Raw genomic sequence first — 13,681 nt, 5'->3', positions numbered from 1 at the left:
AAAAAAACACAAAAAATTCCCTATGATATACATATCACATAACTGCCTCTGTTTGTATGTATATATAGATATAGAAATACATATATGTAGGGAGACTATAAATAAGTAAATAAAATAAAAAGGAAAAACACATCATGGTTATCAATAGCTTTCCTGCCCTTGAAATATCCAGTCACTTAACTCATAAGAACTAACTTTACACTGTAGGTCAATTTGAAATGTTTGGCCCCTTCAGTCTCCAGACAACAAGTACCAAGGGCTCAGCTCTCCTTTATAGGAGACATGAGCCAAATTTCCTAGATCAATGACAGGAAACAAGATTGGACTTATTTTGTTCCTTTCTCCTTATGTAACAATTGTATTGTCTTCTAGAGGAAAAGTATTTTCAAAGGATTTTTAGACCCTCTAGACCAGCACTTTCAGTTTTCAACACTGATCTAATAATGAAGATGCTGGATTAGGAGCTAGAAGAACTATGTCTGAATCCCTCTTCTCTTCTAATTAGCTGTGTCAACTTACACAAGTCAATTACCTTCTCTAAAAGTTTTCTTGGCTGTATAAAGTTGTTGGACTAAATCAGTGGCTCTCAAACTCAAGCACATATCAGAATCAACTGGAAAACTTATTAAACTTCCATTGCTGGCTTTCACCCCTAGAGCTTCCAGTTCACTAGTTCTGGAGTGGGGCACAGCATTTGCCAGTCTACTAAGTTCTCAGGTGATGCCAATGGTGTTAGTCCAGGGAAGACATTGAGAAATGGCTAGAGTATGCTAAAGTGCCTTCTGGGCTTAAAAGTCTAAAGACCACCATCCTCTGCTTTGCATTCCCCCCCAAACAAAACAAAACAAAACAAAAAGGCAAAAACCCTCAAATTTTCTCATTAAATAAATTATGCATTTGTCTTTTTTTAAGGGCTACAGCTGTATAATTGAATATAAGGCAATCATTCAAAATATCATAGAAGAATATTCATTGTCACAGGTGAATTACCACAATAAATTATTAGGTTTAAAAAAATGCATTCCAAAATAGCATATACAAAAATGTCCAGGTATATGGAGAAAATAAAAACCTAGAAAGAGATATCCAAGAAGTATAGTAGATCACTTTATGTCATTCTTCCTACTTGACAGAACTCTGCATTCGTGCACCTGAGTAGCCCTGACCTCAAAGCCACTGGTTATAGCACCCCAGACCCACCTGCTTATTGTTCTCACAGCACTTTTCCAGTGTGAACTAATGGAATGTACAGTCACAGCCTCTCAAACTATTCCTTCCTCCATGCTTGACTTTGGGTTGTAACATATTTTATGAAGCAAGTTTTTCCCCTGGCTGTCTCTCTGTTAGAAGAATTCATATTCACAGCTACTATAGAAGTTTAAAAATGGAAATATCACTGAAATAAATCTGTTTAAATGGCAAAACCAGTCATCTGTTATGGAAAGCTATTTTGTTCCTCAGTATATGTGTTCATGTCCCCTCCTGGAATTTCCACTTGTACTGATATCCTAAGTATTAACTTATATATGTCTTCTTCAATTCCCATGCTGCTCAATCTTAAGAAAAATAAGAGTGAGTTTGGCTTGTTTGAAATGTTATTTATTAAAACCACTTTACCACTAAAGTTGAAAGTATATCACTGAATTGATAATCTAGAAAACACAATGTGGTCTTTCTCCTTCTTCATTCCTTAGCACTAGTAACATTATTTCTGAATAAACTTGTCTAGTCAGAGACACATCACCAATAGGGCAGTGGGGATTTACAAAGCACCACTCGGGTCTAGAGCAGCAGTGGTATTGCTGATCCCAGCTGTCAAGTTCCCCCTGCATCTACTCCATGGAAATGAGAAAAAAGACCTTTAGATTAATGAGCAGTAGCATGTTTTATGATAGCACTATTTTTATATCATGCATATTTATGTGTGCCCTCCATGTTGGCATCATAGGAGTATTTTCTAACAAATATGTTTTGTGCTCAAAACAAGATATTTTCATGTACCTAAAGATTATTATCATATAAATGTTTGCCTCATGGGTTTGCTATCATTAGCAAAGTTACTGGATTTGTCTTATATAGCTGGGAGCTCCTGTGATTAAATTGGAGCTGCTTATTCATGTGGTGTTGTAACAGCACCATCCGATGCCTACACCACTTTCCATCACATCCGATTATTCTGCAAGGAGTGATAAGCTTATGCTTAGAACTTACTTGCTTTGTTGAATATAATCAACACCTGGTAACTGTTGCACTTCCCTGCACTTTGGGCTCCATCTAAAGATGAAGAGGCATTAGTGGTCCTCTTCTCTCTCTCCCCCATGCACATCTTGCTTGTGGTATTTAATGTACTGGAAGGTATTTAACATTGCTAGCTTTTGACCTACTATCCACTAGAAAACAGCTGTACTTAGCCTAACTGTTCCCCAGGTAAGAGAAAATCAACAAACTTTGTATTTGTACTTAAATTATCAGATTGTACCTATGGCATAAAGAAAATATAAGGTCAAGGTATGAATTAGTTTACAGATATCCATTTTTCCTAGAGAAATTGTGCAGACTATTTTTGAAGAATTGGAAAGTTACATTGATGTTCCCTTAGCCGAGTGCTTCTGTCCACAGTTATTAAACACACACATGGTTATTACTATTTTAGATAGAAGGATCTTCCTCATCATTGTACTGCTTCTCACACCTCTGATCTTTTGTTCCATCTTTCCTATTGGCTGGTAATCATTTAGCAAACCGGCGTTTTTAGCGGTTACCACTGTGTACCAAACTCTGTACCATGCCCAGTTTTATTACCTCTTCTTGCCAGCACAATATTCATAATTAGAATTACCTCCTTCAGAAGACTGCCTTAGAATTCTCTCCTCCTTTCAGAATTCAAGAAGAATCTTCTTTCTTCTCTCAGCAGGTATTAGGCATCTGTCTTCAGCTTATCCCACTGTATCAAAATCATCTCATTACTATCTCTGCACTGCCATGTTAATACTGTGAGAGAGTTCTTTCTTGTGGTCTGTGACTGGGACAATCCCTGGCATATAGGAGGTTCTTATCAATTGAATGAATTTGAATGAATGAAGCCAGCCAATGGGTCCAGAGAGAAGAATATCTAATATTATTTATCTAACTCAAAAAGCTGAGTCCAGGTGTCAACATGGGCCTGACAATACTGATTTAGTGAGTTAGCAAAAATCATTTAATGCCAATATTATTGTAAGATGTCAAATATATTTTGCAAATGCTAAAAAAAGTTCTCTTATTTTATTTATATTTATATTTATGTTTATATGTATATTTTATTTTGTTTGGATCCAGGGATTGGATTTTAGGCAAGTATAATGCTCCCCTTGACCATGCCAAAAAGGCATTCTACTTCGCAACATAACTTTGAAGAGCTATACCTGGACAAATATGCATTTTTAAGGCATAGTTTTATTTTTTAAGTCCACAGTGCCCTTTAAAAGGAATGTTTTTGTATGGCTGCCTACTTATAAAGAGTCCTTTCTAAAGCCTACAATTATTGTGACACTCACATTTTCCGTTATTTTACAGTTTTATCTGTCTTGGTTAGCACATGCCAAAGTATTTACGTAGCTTTAAAAAAAAGAAAAGTGCTGATCTTATCTTGTGCAGCCTAACTTGACAATGTCTTTTTTTTATTCATTGAAATTCCAAATCTATGTTGAAGAATAAATGTTATTAATACAAATGTTATCTAGAATAAAAGAACATTAAAAGTGTTTAATATGCTATGCATACGAATTAAAGCATCATAAACTTGACATTTGGTCAGATATTACATCAGTATGGCCCTGCTTATGATTTAGGAAGATTATTTTTAGATGATGACTCATAACAAAGATATTATTTTTAGACATCTTAGCTCTCTTTCCCCCTCACCATTTCCAGGTGTCCATATTCATGTGCAAAGAGCATAATGACTCGAGCCTTACAGCAAATATGAGAAAGTCCCTTTTTCCCTTGTTTTAAATAATTATTTATACTTTTGTCACTGTATATTCCAGAAATGTAACAGTAGAGTCTTAAGTTGCAGTTGTACTCATATTCTCTGAACAGCTTTAGAACTTTTACTTCTGAGAATACAACTGAAGTTGAAAAACAGATTTGTCTCAGTCTAGTGGAACAAAATAAAATTATCCTCTTTTTAAATAAATGGCAGTTAGGAGAAGCAATTTTTTCCTATCATGGATAAATGCTAGGGAACATGAAATCAGTATTTAAAATATGTTAACTTACAATGTTTTCAATAAAAAGAAGCTGAAATGCATTGAACAGGATTTCCAAGGATGATTGTGATTTCTTGTTACTAAGTCCTGAAAAATACATAATATATTTGGCAGGGAGAAATATAAAAATTAGGGATGAAGAAAGACCTATTAGGTCAAATATTTAAGTTTTTCTTTTGGGGGGAGGCCTCCAGTTTCCATTTAATTTAATCAGCCCATTTCATGTAGCTATTCTCCATCTTGAGTTCATATTCACAGGCATGTGGAAGAAAAAAAGTCTTTTCTTTTGAGGCAGTATTGAAGATTAAAAGTCCCTAAGCCTCTGTAGTTTTATCTTAGTCCACCTGTAAAGTTACCATGGGAAAAGCATGCATTAGGAATTAAAATTTCTAGCTCCTAATCTCAACTTTGTCACTTATTAGCTTTGTAACTTAACTTTTCTGAGCTTCTTCATTTTTAAAACAAGTTAAAAATGCCTGTTTTGCCTAAACCACAGGATTTTGCTGAGGATGCATTGAGTCAGGTAGGTTTAATGTACTGTAAAATGTTTTAGAGGTATTACGGGGGTGTGTTATACTTCCCATTTTGCAGTTGAGGAAAGAAAGTCTTAGAGAGGCCAACAAGCTTGTTCAAGGTCACACAGGAGAGCTGGTTCTAAAATGAGAGAGCTGGTTCTAAAACCTGTTTGTATAAAATGTCTTCATTTCTCAATATTGGCACTACTGACATTTGGGGGCAGGTGGTTCTTTGTTGGGGGGGTGCTGCCCCATGCATTGTAAAATGTTTGACAGAACCTCTGGCTTCTGCCCACTAGATGTCACTAGTACCCCCTTCCCATTTGTGACAACCGAAAGTTTCGTAGACATTGTCAAGTGTTCTCCACAAGGCAAAATCACTCGCAGTTGAGAGTCACTGTTCTCTATAATTTCAAAACTAAAGTTCTCAATGACTTTCCTAATGATTTTTATCAGTGTTAATGTTATTCTGAGTAGAAGTTTCTGTTTGGAATAATCCATGACATAATAATTTTCAAAATTCAAAAGAGGTAATGTTTTTTGAGAAATAACTGGTTTTTATCCATTGTCTTCCTAGTCTCTCAATGTTAGTGATGGTACTGACTTATTTAGAAGGTGGTGAGTTTCCTTCAAATTGTTCATACAGAAGCCAAACATCACCTGTCTGAGGAGCTATGCACAGTGAGTCAGCAGTCCTACTGAAGGACCTCTGGTAATTCTGTGATCATTCACTCCCTACCTGGCCCCACTGATGTTGCTCAGACAGTCCCTTCTCATGCGAGATAGTCATGGACTTCTAATACCTATCATCAGCTGAGAGGCAGGGAAGAGAATACATGGATTTTATAATCATCATCTCATTTAATCTTCACAAGAAGCCCTTGAAGTTTGTATCAATTGCCTGTGATTATATTTTGTTTAGGAATATTAACCTTTCTTCTTTGCCTGCTCCTTCAGTTTTGTGGTATTCTCATTACAGAACTTGAGACAGAAACTCAGCAGGATCTTGATACGGAAACTCAGCGGGTGCCTTTCTTACCAGCACCAAATGAAGAGTAGCATAATTCTGAAACTCCAAATAAAGCAAGATGCTTTCTGTCCTGCATGGCTCTTCCTTTTCACTCCCTCCCTTAACAGGAATCTTTAAATACATACCTCCTCCGAGCCCTTGATCATGGGATTCGCCCCTATGAAACTTATTCCTGCAAAGTACTAGCTAAGCCTGTTTAAATTTAGGCCTAAGAGTCACCCGCAGAGACCGTCTTTTGTTACTTAGATGTGGCCTCTCTCTCTAAGCCAGCTTGGCAGGTAAACTCCCTGCCCTCCCTCCTACATGGGACATGATTCCCAGGGTTGTAAATCTCCCTGGCAACATGGGACAGAACTTCCAGGATGAGCCAGGACCTGGCATCAAGGGATTGAGAAAGGCTTCTTGACCAGAACAGGGAAGAGAGAAATGAGACAAAATAAAATTTCAGTGACTGAGAGATATCAGAGTCAAGAGGATATCCTGGAGGTTATTCTTACACATTATATAGATAATCACTTTTTAGTTTATGGTGCATTGGGACTGGGGAAGTACCTGAAACTGTTGAACTGTATTCCAGTGGCCTTGATTCTTGAAAACAATTGTATAAAGACATAACTTTTACAATGTGACTGTATGATTGTGAAGACCTTCTGTCTGATGATTCTTTTAAAGAAATCCAGGGTATGGACAGATGAGTAAAAACATAAGGATTAAAAAAATAAGTAATAGGGGGGACAAAGGGTAAAATAAACTGGGTAGATGGAAATACTAGTTGTCAGTGAGAGGGTTTTTCTTTTTATTTCTTTTTCTAGAGTGATGCAAATGTTCTAAAAAATGATCATGGTGTTGAATACACAACTATGTGATGATATTGCGAGCCATTGATTGTACATCGTGTATGGACTGTATGTGTGTGAAGATTTCTCAGGAAAAGTATTTTTAAAAAATACATGCCTTCTAGGACTCCATTTTGAGAATTAAGAGCTAACTTTTATATGGTAATGACAGGTTTCCCATATTTCTCCTTGAGTAGAATGTTTCTACTTTTTTTGCTTGTGCTGTCCTCCTGCTGAAAAAGCCTAGTACAGGCTTCCCAAATCTTCCACCCTTCCCTGCCTTTATTTCTAATCTACATCCATCTCCTGGTAGTGGCACTGTTCCAATTTATTATCACCAGGTTAAAACTTTCCAAACATTTTGATTGACTTTATTATGTTTGTTTGTTTCTCTCTTATTAAAACTATTGGGAAATTAGATGCATTACATCTGGGCTTCATTAGATAGTCTGAAAATATTTGGTGTGTAGGCCTGTGTGAATTAAAAATTTTTTAAGCACACTAGGTTTTAATTTTAAGATGAACTGCTGCTGACAAGTACAATAAATATAATTGAATGTGATTTAAAGCATCGGTATGACTTGAGGAGAGGCTGGTATAATTACTGATAGTGATAAGGAACTGGAATTGCCTAGGACTCTTCAGGACTCAGAACTCTACTTATGGAAGTTTCAAAACAGTAGTTGGAGCCAATGGGAAAAAAGGATTGGATTACTTCATGGTAATACAACTTTAGCATTAATTAAAACTTTATGTTTGTTCTTTAATGTGCATGTGGATTACTGTATAGTTTATTTGAAAAGACTAATTGGCTCCTGCTTAAAATGGCAATGTCAGGTTCTAAAAGTCATTTTTCTTTTTAGATCACTGTGCACTATTATTGACCAGATCAACTGATAATGCCTTGATGTGCATTCAGTGATTTCATCATATTATATATGTAAAGCATTGTGGGTTTTTCTTTCTTTTCCAGGTGGCCTTTTTGAAGATGTAACTGCTGGAGCCAAGACGTTCCCCTCCCCAGCAGATAGATCTCCAGCACAGAGCACACCAAAGACCAGTAGTCTGCTCAGTGGGCAGCTATTACAGAGATAAGAACAAGAGTTGCAGCATGAAAGCATTACTGTGAATTTTTTAGTTTACCTGTTTGTATATATTTTCTAAGAGAAAAGTTAACTTTAGGTATTTGAAAAACCAGGGCTATGAAGGAAATCATAGTAGCAGGCTGTCAGCAGGTTGAGATACGTCTAGAAGTTACATCTCTATTCCCCACAGAGAGAAATATTCAAATATGTGCTTTGTCAGCACCACCTGGAAGGATATTAGCTAATGGAGATCCATCTGTCCTGTATGAAATGCAGTGAGGAATTTCATTGGTGTTGGTGGAATTGAGTATTTGCTGCTGTAAGTCCAATGAAATAAACTTTTAAAGCGTTTCTCAGGTTCCTTTAAAGCACACTTTTAAAAAGAAGAAAAAAATTTATATCCCTACCTTATTCAGAGAAGATGCTCAGTGAATGAGTGATTATCAAATTAAAGTCTTCCCATTTATGCAAACCTGCATGTGTTCCTTTTGTTCTTTATTTACCAAATACAATGTCAAATAATAAATGTATCTCATTGTCACCCTATTACTGAGTTGCCTTAATCCATATGTGCCAGAACCAGTAGTGAGGAAACCATTGAATGAGAATGTTAGAGCCCTAGGGGATCTTGCAGAGCACACGCCAGCTCATAATTTTACAGAGAAAGTATGAGACTGGCCTGTGATCACACAGCTAGCATCAAAGCTGGAGCTGGAGCCAGGCACCCAACTCTTCTGCCTGAGTCCTGATCCATATCTCTTTGACCATCACCCCTTCTCATGCTTCACATCCAAGAGGTCAGACGCAGCTATTGGCAAACCAATATAAATTTGTTCATTCAGTAAACATTTAATGAACACCTACCACATCTCAGTCATAGTTACAGGCACTGCAGATAGAGTCATACATCAAACTCCCTTCCCTCATGGAGTTTCCATTCTCATGGGTAAAGCAGACAAAAAATAGCTACATTTTACTATAAAATACTACATTTTAAAATAATATCTCTGAAAATAAGCACAATGAAGATAACTATGTAAAGGAAGCATAGAAGGGAGGTGTGCTATTTCAGACAGGGAGTCTAAGTTGAATTTAAAGTGCACATGTGCTTTTGCTACCATATATGATCAAACTAATTCAGTCCTTTCAGAGTGGGAGGGATGGAATTAAATGTGAAAAGAATGAGGAAAAACTACAGTCATGTCATTTTGCCTTGAATAAACAAGGATCCACTAATATTAGCAAAGTTTATTTGATTCCATTGATTACAGAAAAAGAATCAGACTCAAACCAGGCACTGTGAGGTAACTAGCCTTGCTCTATTTTAAGAATTAAACCTACTCAGTACTACTGTAGTAAAAAATGCTAACAGTTCAATGGTTTTGCATGATAAAGAAAACCAATCTGGCTGTTCCATGTACATGTGTTTTTGTGCTTATTGTATAAGAAAGATTGAGACCCAATGTTGCATTGTAATTCAGGAATGTAGAGATGACTGTCATATCTTAGAAATGTATTAACATTTATCTTATACATCAGAGGGGTGGTTTCCACTAACTACTTATCTAAAAGTTCTGCATGTTCTTACTCTTAAGTACTCAAGACCACTCAATGTAGCTGGGTGTAATGATTTTCCTTTATTTGCGTCTTGAGATACTTCAGGATTACATCTGATACTGAACTAGAATTCGTCATCACTGCTTAATCTGGGGGAGAAAGCTGGAAGGAGTTACCTGAAAATAGTAATTTTAAGAAAACAGTTCTCTAGTTTTAAAGGACAAACCAAACACTAGCTCAAAACATTTTCAAAAGCATCCAGTATACCACTATTCTTTTAAAATTGTGGCTCCATTTTCATTCAGGAGTAGACTAGACTAAACAATATTTCATTTGTTCTCAGTCCTAGTATACACAAATTAAGCAACCCATTTTCATCTCCAAATCTATTTTAGGCTCTTTGGATACAAGGTACAATAACCAGAGTGCAGGTTTTGGATCCTAGTTCAGCCTCTCAGTAGACTCACCTGTGACCTTCAAAAACCTTTGTGGTTAAAATGGGAGCCACTAACATGACGACTGGACCTTTCTTCGCCTTATTATAAATAGTCTGATTTATAGTTTCTCTCTGATAAATCATTTTATATTTTTATTTCATCTCTTTTAACATTTTATGAGTTAAAACTTTTCCTCAATACTAATGATCAGTGAGAGGGAGAGGCAAGGGGTATGGGATGTATGAGTTTTTCTTTTTTTCATTTCTTTTTCTGGAGTGATGCAAATGTTCTAAAAATGATCATGGTAATGAATACACAACTGTGATGGTATTGTGAGCCATTGATTTTATACTATGTATGGCCTGTGTGTGAAGATTTCTCAATAAAAAATATTTTTAATAAAACTTTTTCCTCTTTATTACTTGTTTAGAAGGCAAAAAAGTTGTTTTTTTGTTGTTGTTTTTTTTGCCATGATTTGACACACACTATTTCGACTAGAAAGCCGAAATCCTGAACACATTAAGAGGGTAGCTTCATTTAAAGCAGCAACAGCAACCCAAATGGGGTGCCTATTTGGGGTCTCTCACTGAACCCTTCCTAAACTAAAAAATAATGGGGCTTTTTACTGAGAAGGCCACAGTAGGCTTTCTCCAGTCTTATACTGGGAAACAAATTGCACAAGACACTTTATAAGTACTTAGGAAATAATGGAATCTTGTCTTATTTCTTCACTGCTTCTTAGGAAACTAGCACTTGTGATCAGGAACAGAGCTCTCTGACTTGGTGTATCTCCCCTTACACTTTCCAATCACCACCACATCCCTACCTAACCAATACCATTTCTAGGAAAATGAATCGTTAACACCTGCACTCCCTTTCCTGAATCAAGACTTAAGGGTTGATTGTTATGTGGGCCCTTCACTTGAAACTCTCTTCATAATATGGTGACATGGTATCAGAATTATCATCATCAGTTTTATGTCCCCTAACAGTACATGTTGTACTCTGAGAATGTGCCATTTATCCCCTCTTAAAAAAAATTACTCAATTACTGTCCCTCCCCCAAAAATGTTCTGAATAATAAACATGATAAAGAGTACTATAAATTGTCTAAAAAACTGTTAATGTCACTACAAAACTTAGTGCAAATGTTAAGAAAGAATCCTTAAAATAAGGTGCACAATGTAACAAAAGAATTGAAATGAAATACCTCATTATTTCAATAAAATCTGAGAAGTGATGATGTCAAGAATAAAAAGTGGCCAAGACACTCATCTAGCACAGGGAGCAGATGTTTCAACGTTGACATTAAGGGGAAATATAGGTTGAAAAACATTTTTTAGTATTTTTAAAGAAAGCACCAGTAAATTGGAAATGTTTTTGTTAGAAATCACTAGAGGAAACAATAGAAATCACTAGAGGAAACAAAGAGAACTTGATCAATAAAACACATTTCCTGTGTATCTTTCCAACCTTGTGATAATTGTTCGAGGCAATTTTAGAAGAGCCAGTTTCAATATATGTGTTTGTTTGTTCTCCTGCTTTATTTTATCAAGCCAAGAATGTCCTCTAAAGAAACAAGGCTGCTATCTGTGGAATATTTGGTAGTTATATTCCTTACACAGTCAACAAAGTGTTTCTGGGATGAGGACTGTCATTAGACCTTGCTTTCTGGTGAAATTAAAGTTTAGAATGGAGATGAGAAAAGCACATGAGAAGGGAACCCTGCAAAGCAGTGAGTAATGATGTCAAACCGCTGGTATGGACACCAAGTGTTATAGGAATCCAAAAGGTCGCTCCCAATGCACAGAGTGGTCACAGATGTCCTTGGTTGGCTAAGATTGGGCCTTAAATGATGGTTAATATAAAGATAAGAAAATAGAGACATTCAGGAAGGATGGCATTTCAGAAAGGTAAGATCATTTAGCTAGGTTGGAGAGATTGAAAAAGGATAATGAGAAATAAGATAGGAAAGAGTTTTAATAGATTGTGGGAGGCCTTGAATGCCACATGAAATCGGAGAACTTTTACCTTCTGATTTTTCAGGATCAAACTTGATATGAACTTGAAACCCATTTTTCTTTTGTGCTGCTGAGAGCCTTTCAAGCTCTAGGATTTAGATGCAGTGGTTAAGAGTGAGAAGGCTCTAGAGTCTGTATGTCTGGGTTAAAATGTCAGTTGGGTAATCTTAAGCAAGTTTCTTAAACTTGTCTGTAAAATGGGGTAAAAATATATAGATAGATAGTATCTCTATCATAGAGATTTTCTGGATACCATGTGGATTAATACATGCATAGTGTTTAGAAGGGTACCAGACACACAGTGTGATATATCTTATTTATAATTATTAGTCTATGAATTTGCTGCTCTCTGCCTGACCCCCACCCCCGCCATTGCCTATAATTTATTTTTTATGATTTTAAGCAGGAGAATGACATAAAGGAACTGTTGCGTTCAAAACATTAATCTGATAGCAGAGCACAAGGTAGACTGAAAAGATAACCTGTTATCTTTCCAAAAATTCTCAAAGAATGTACTGACCAAATAAGTTTTTGTATGCTTTTTCCTCTTCTAATTTTAATTATTTTTGACGGTCATTAAAAGTACAATGAGATACTTACTTTTCCATCTGCAATCAGTTTTGATCTAACATGGTGAAGAAAATCCCATTCTCAGCATTTTCACAATAGACCTTTTAAAACAAGTTATTTTTTATTCTTCTCTTGAGAGCAGAAAAGCTTTTACAAAAATCTTCAATTTACCTTTTATATAATTTCCAAATACTTTTACCCCTTTTCCTTTTTCAGTGTCACTGGTTCTCAAGGGAATAAGGCAGAGTCTTCCTGGTGAACAGACTCTTTTCCCTTATGTTCTTAATTTTCTTATATATTTTTCCACTCAGTTAAATTCCACATTATGCCGTGGGATCACAACAATATAAAATATGGGTACTTGATCAGAAGTACCACAGATGGAAAAGACATTGTTGAAATTACTAAATTTCAGATATAAGCACTTTTTTCCTTAGGGGATAATTCAGAGTATTCTTTAAATGACTTAGGGGCTAATGTTTGAGTACCTTATGTTTAGGCAGTCCACCCCCAGCATAAGGGAATAGACAAATGAGTCAGATGAGAAGGGAGAAACCATATTTCTTTTGTTCTTAATCCTTACCTGTTATATTAAGGCCTACAGCTTCCTGCAAAATACTCTAATTTTGCTGAGTGTTACATATGGGCTACTCATATACATTCATGTGTATCATATAGCATCTGTAAACTACCTCACTTCTTCCCTTTTTCTCCAGCATCATTTGATGCTGACGACCTCACTGTGAAGGTGGCCAGTAGGTTGTCCTGGCGTGAGGTGTGGCCCTTCTCCCTCTTGAATGCCAGGAATGGAACAAAAGGGTGCCATCACCACTACAATTTTGTTGAGTCAAAATCACACAGAATATGGTGCTCTTCGTTTTGTGTTGCTCTTTGTGATATGGATCCCAAAGCTGTGTTTCTCTGCAATCCTGTGACGACAAGTATACAGATTTTAGCAAAATTTGCTCTTGCAAGTATTTTAAAGCTGAAGTCTTTGGCCCAGCTGGAGGATAAATTTTGAGTCCCATTTTTGGGACTCTCCTTTTTGAAACACTTAAACACCATTACTGAGCCAAGCCCATGGGATGAATTCTGTCTTCTTTTAAAAATGAGAGTCTCTTGGTCTCTGAGACAGACTCAGGCCAGAAATTTCAGACATTAACCTTTTTTGGAGTTCAAGCTGGGATTCCAAATATATTTGTATTTTTGCCTATTCTATCTTTTTAAAATTAATTTTTAATTGTTTTTTGTTGTTGTATAGTATAACATATATACAAAGCAAAGAAATAAAAAAGAATAGTTTTCAAAGTACTCTTCAACGAGTAGTTACAGGACAGGTCCCAGAGTTTGCCATGGGTTACCACACAATCCTCTCAGATT

General features: G+C 36.2%; 1 protein-coding gene across 4 annotated transcripts in view; it reads left to right on the top strand.

The window, feature by feature from the left end:
• The window catches only part of UBE3D (ubiquitin protein ligase E3D), a 180,952-nt gene extending 171,016 nt beyond the window's left edge, over positions 1-9,936 (top strand). For 3 of the 4 annotated variants that reach the window (XR_013176263.1, XR_013176266.1, XM_077162331.1), the window contains one exon: positions 7,605-9,936. Coding sequence is in view for 1 of the 4 variants with exons in the window: in XM_077162331.1 (XP_077018446.1) it covers positions 7,605-7,625 (21 nt within the window). In the remaining 3 variants the exon portion in view is untranslated. Of the gene's footprint in view, positions 1-5,744; positions 5,904-7,604 lie in introns of those variants that run through there. The other variant, XR_013176264.1, reaches the window with a different exon arrangement.
• The last annotated feature ends 3,745 nt before the right edge of the window (positions 9,937-13,681 follow it).

The sequence above is a fragment of the Tamandua tetradactyla genome, chromosome 5 (assembly GCF_023851605.1).
Source record: "Tamandua tetradactyla isolate mTamTet1 chromosome 5, mTamTet1.pri, whole genome shotgun sequence".
NCBI lineage: Eukaryota > Metazoa > Chordata > Mammalia > Pilosa > Myrmecophagidae > Tamandua > Tamandua tetradactyla.
The sequence above is the reverse complement of the archived record's forward strand: the minus strand, read 5'-3'. Positions and strand labels throughout refer to the sequence as shown.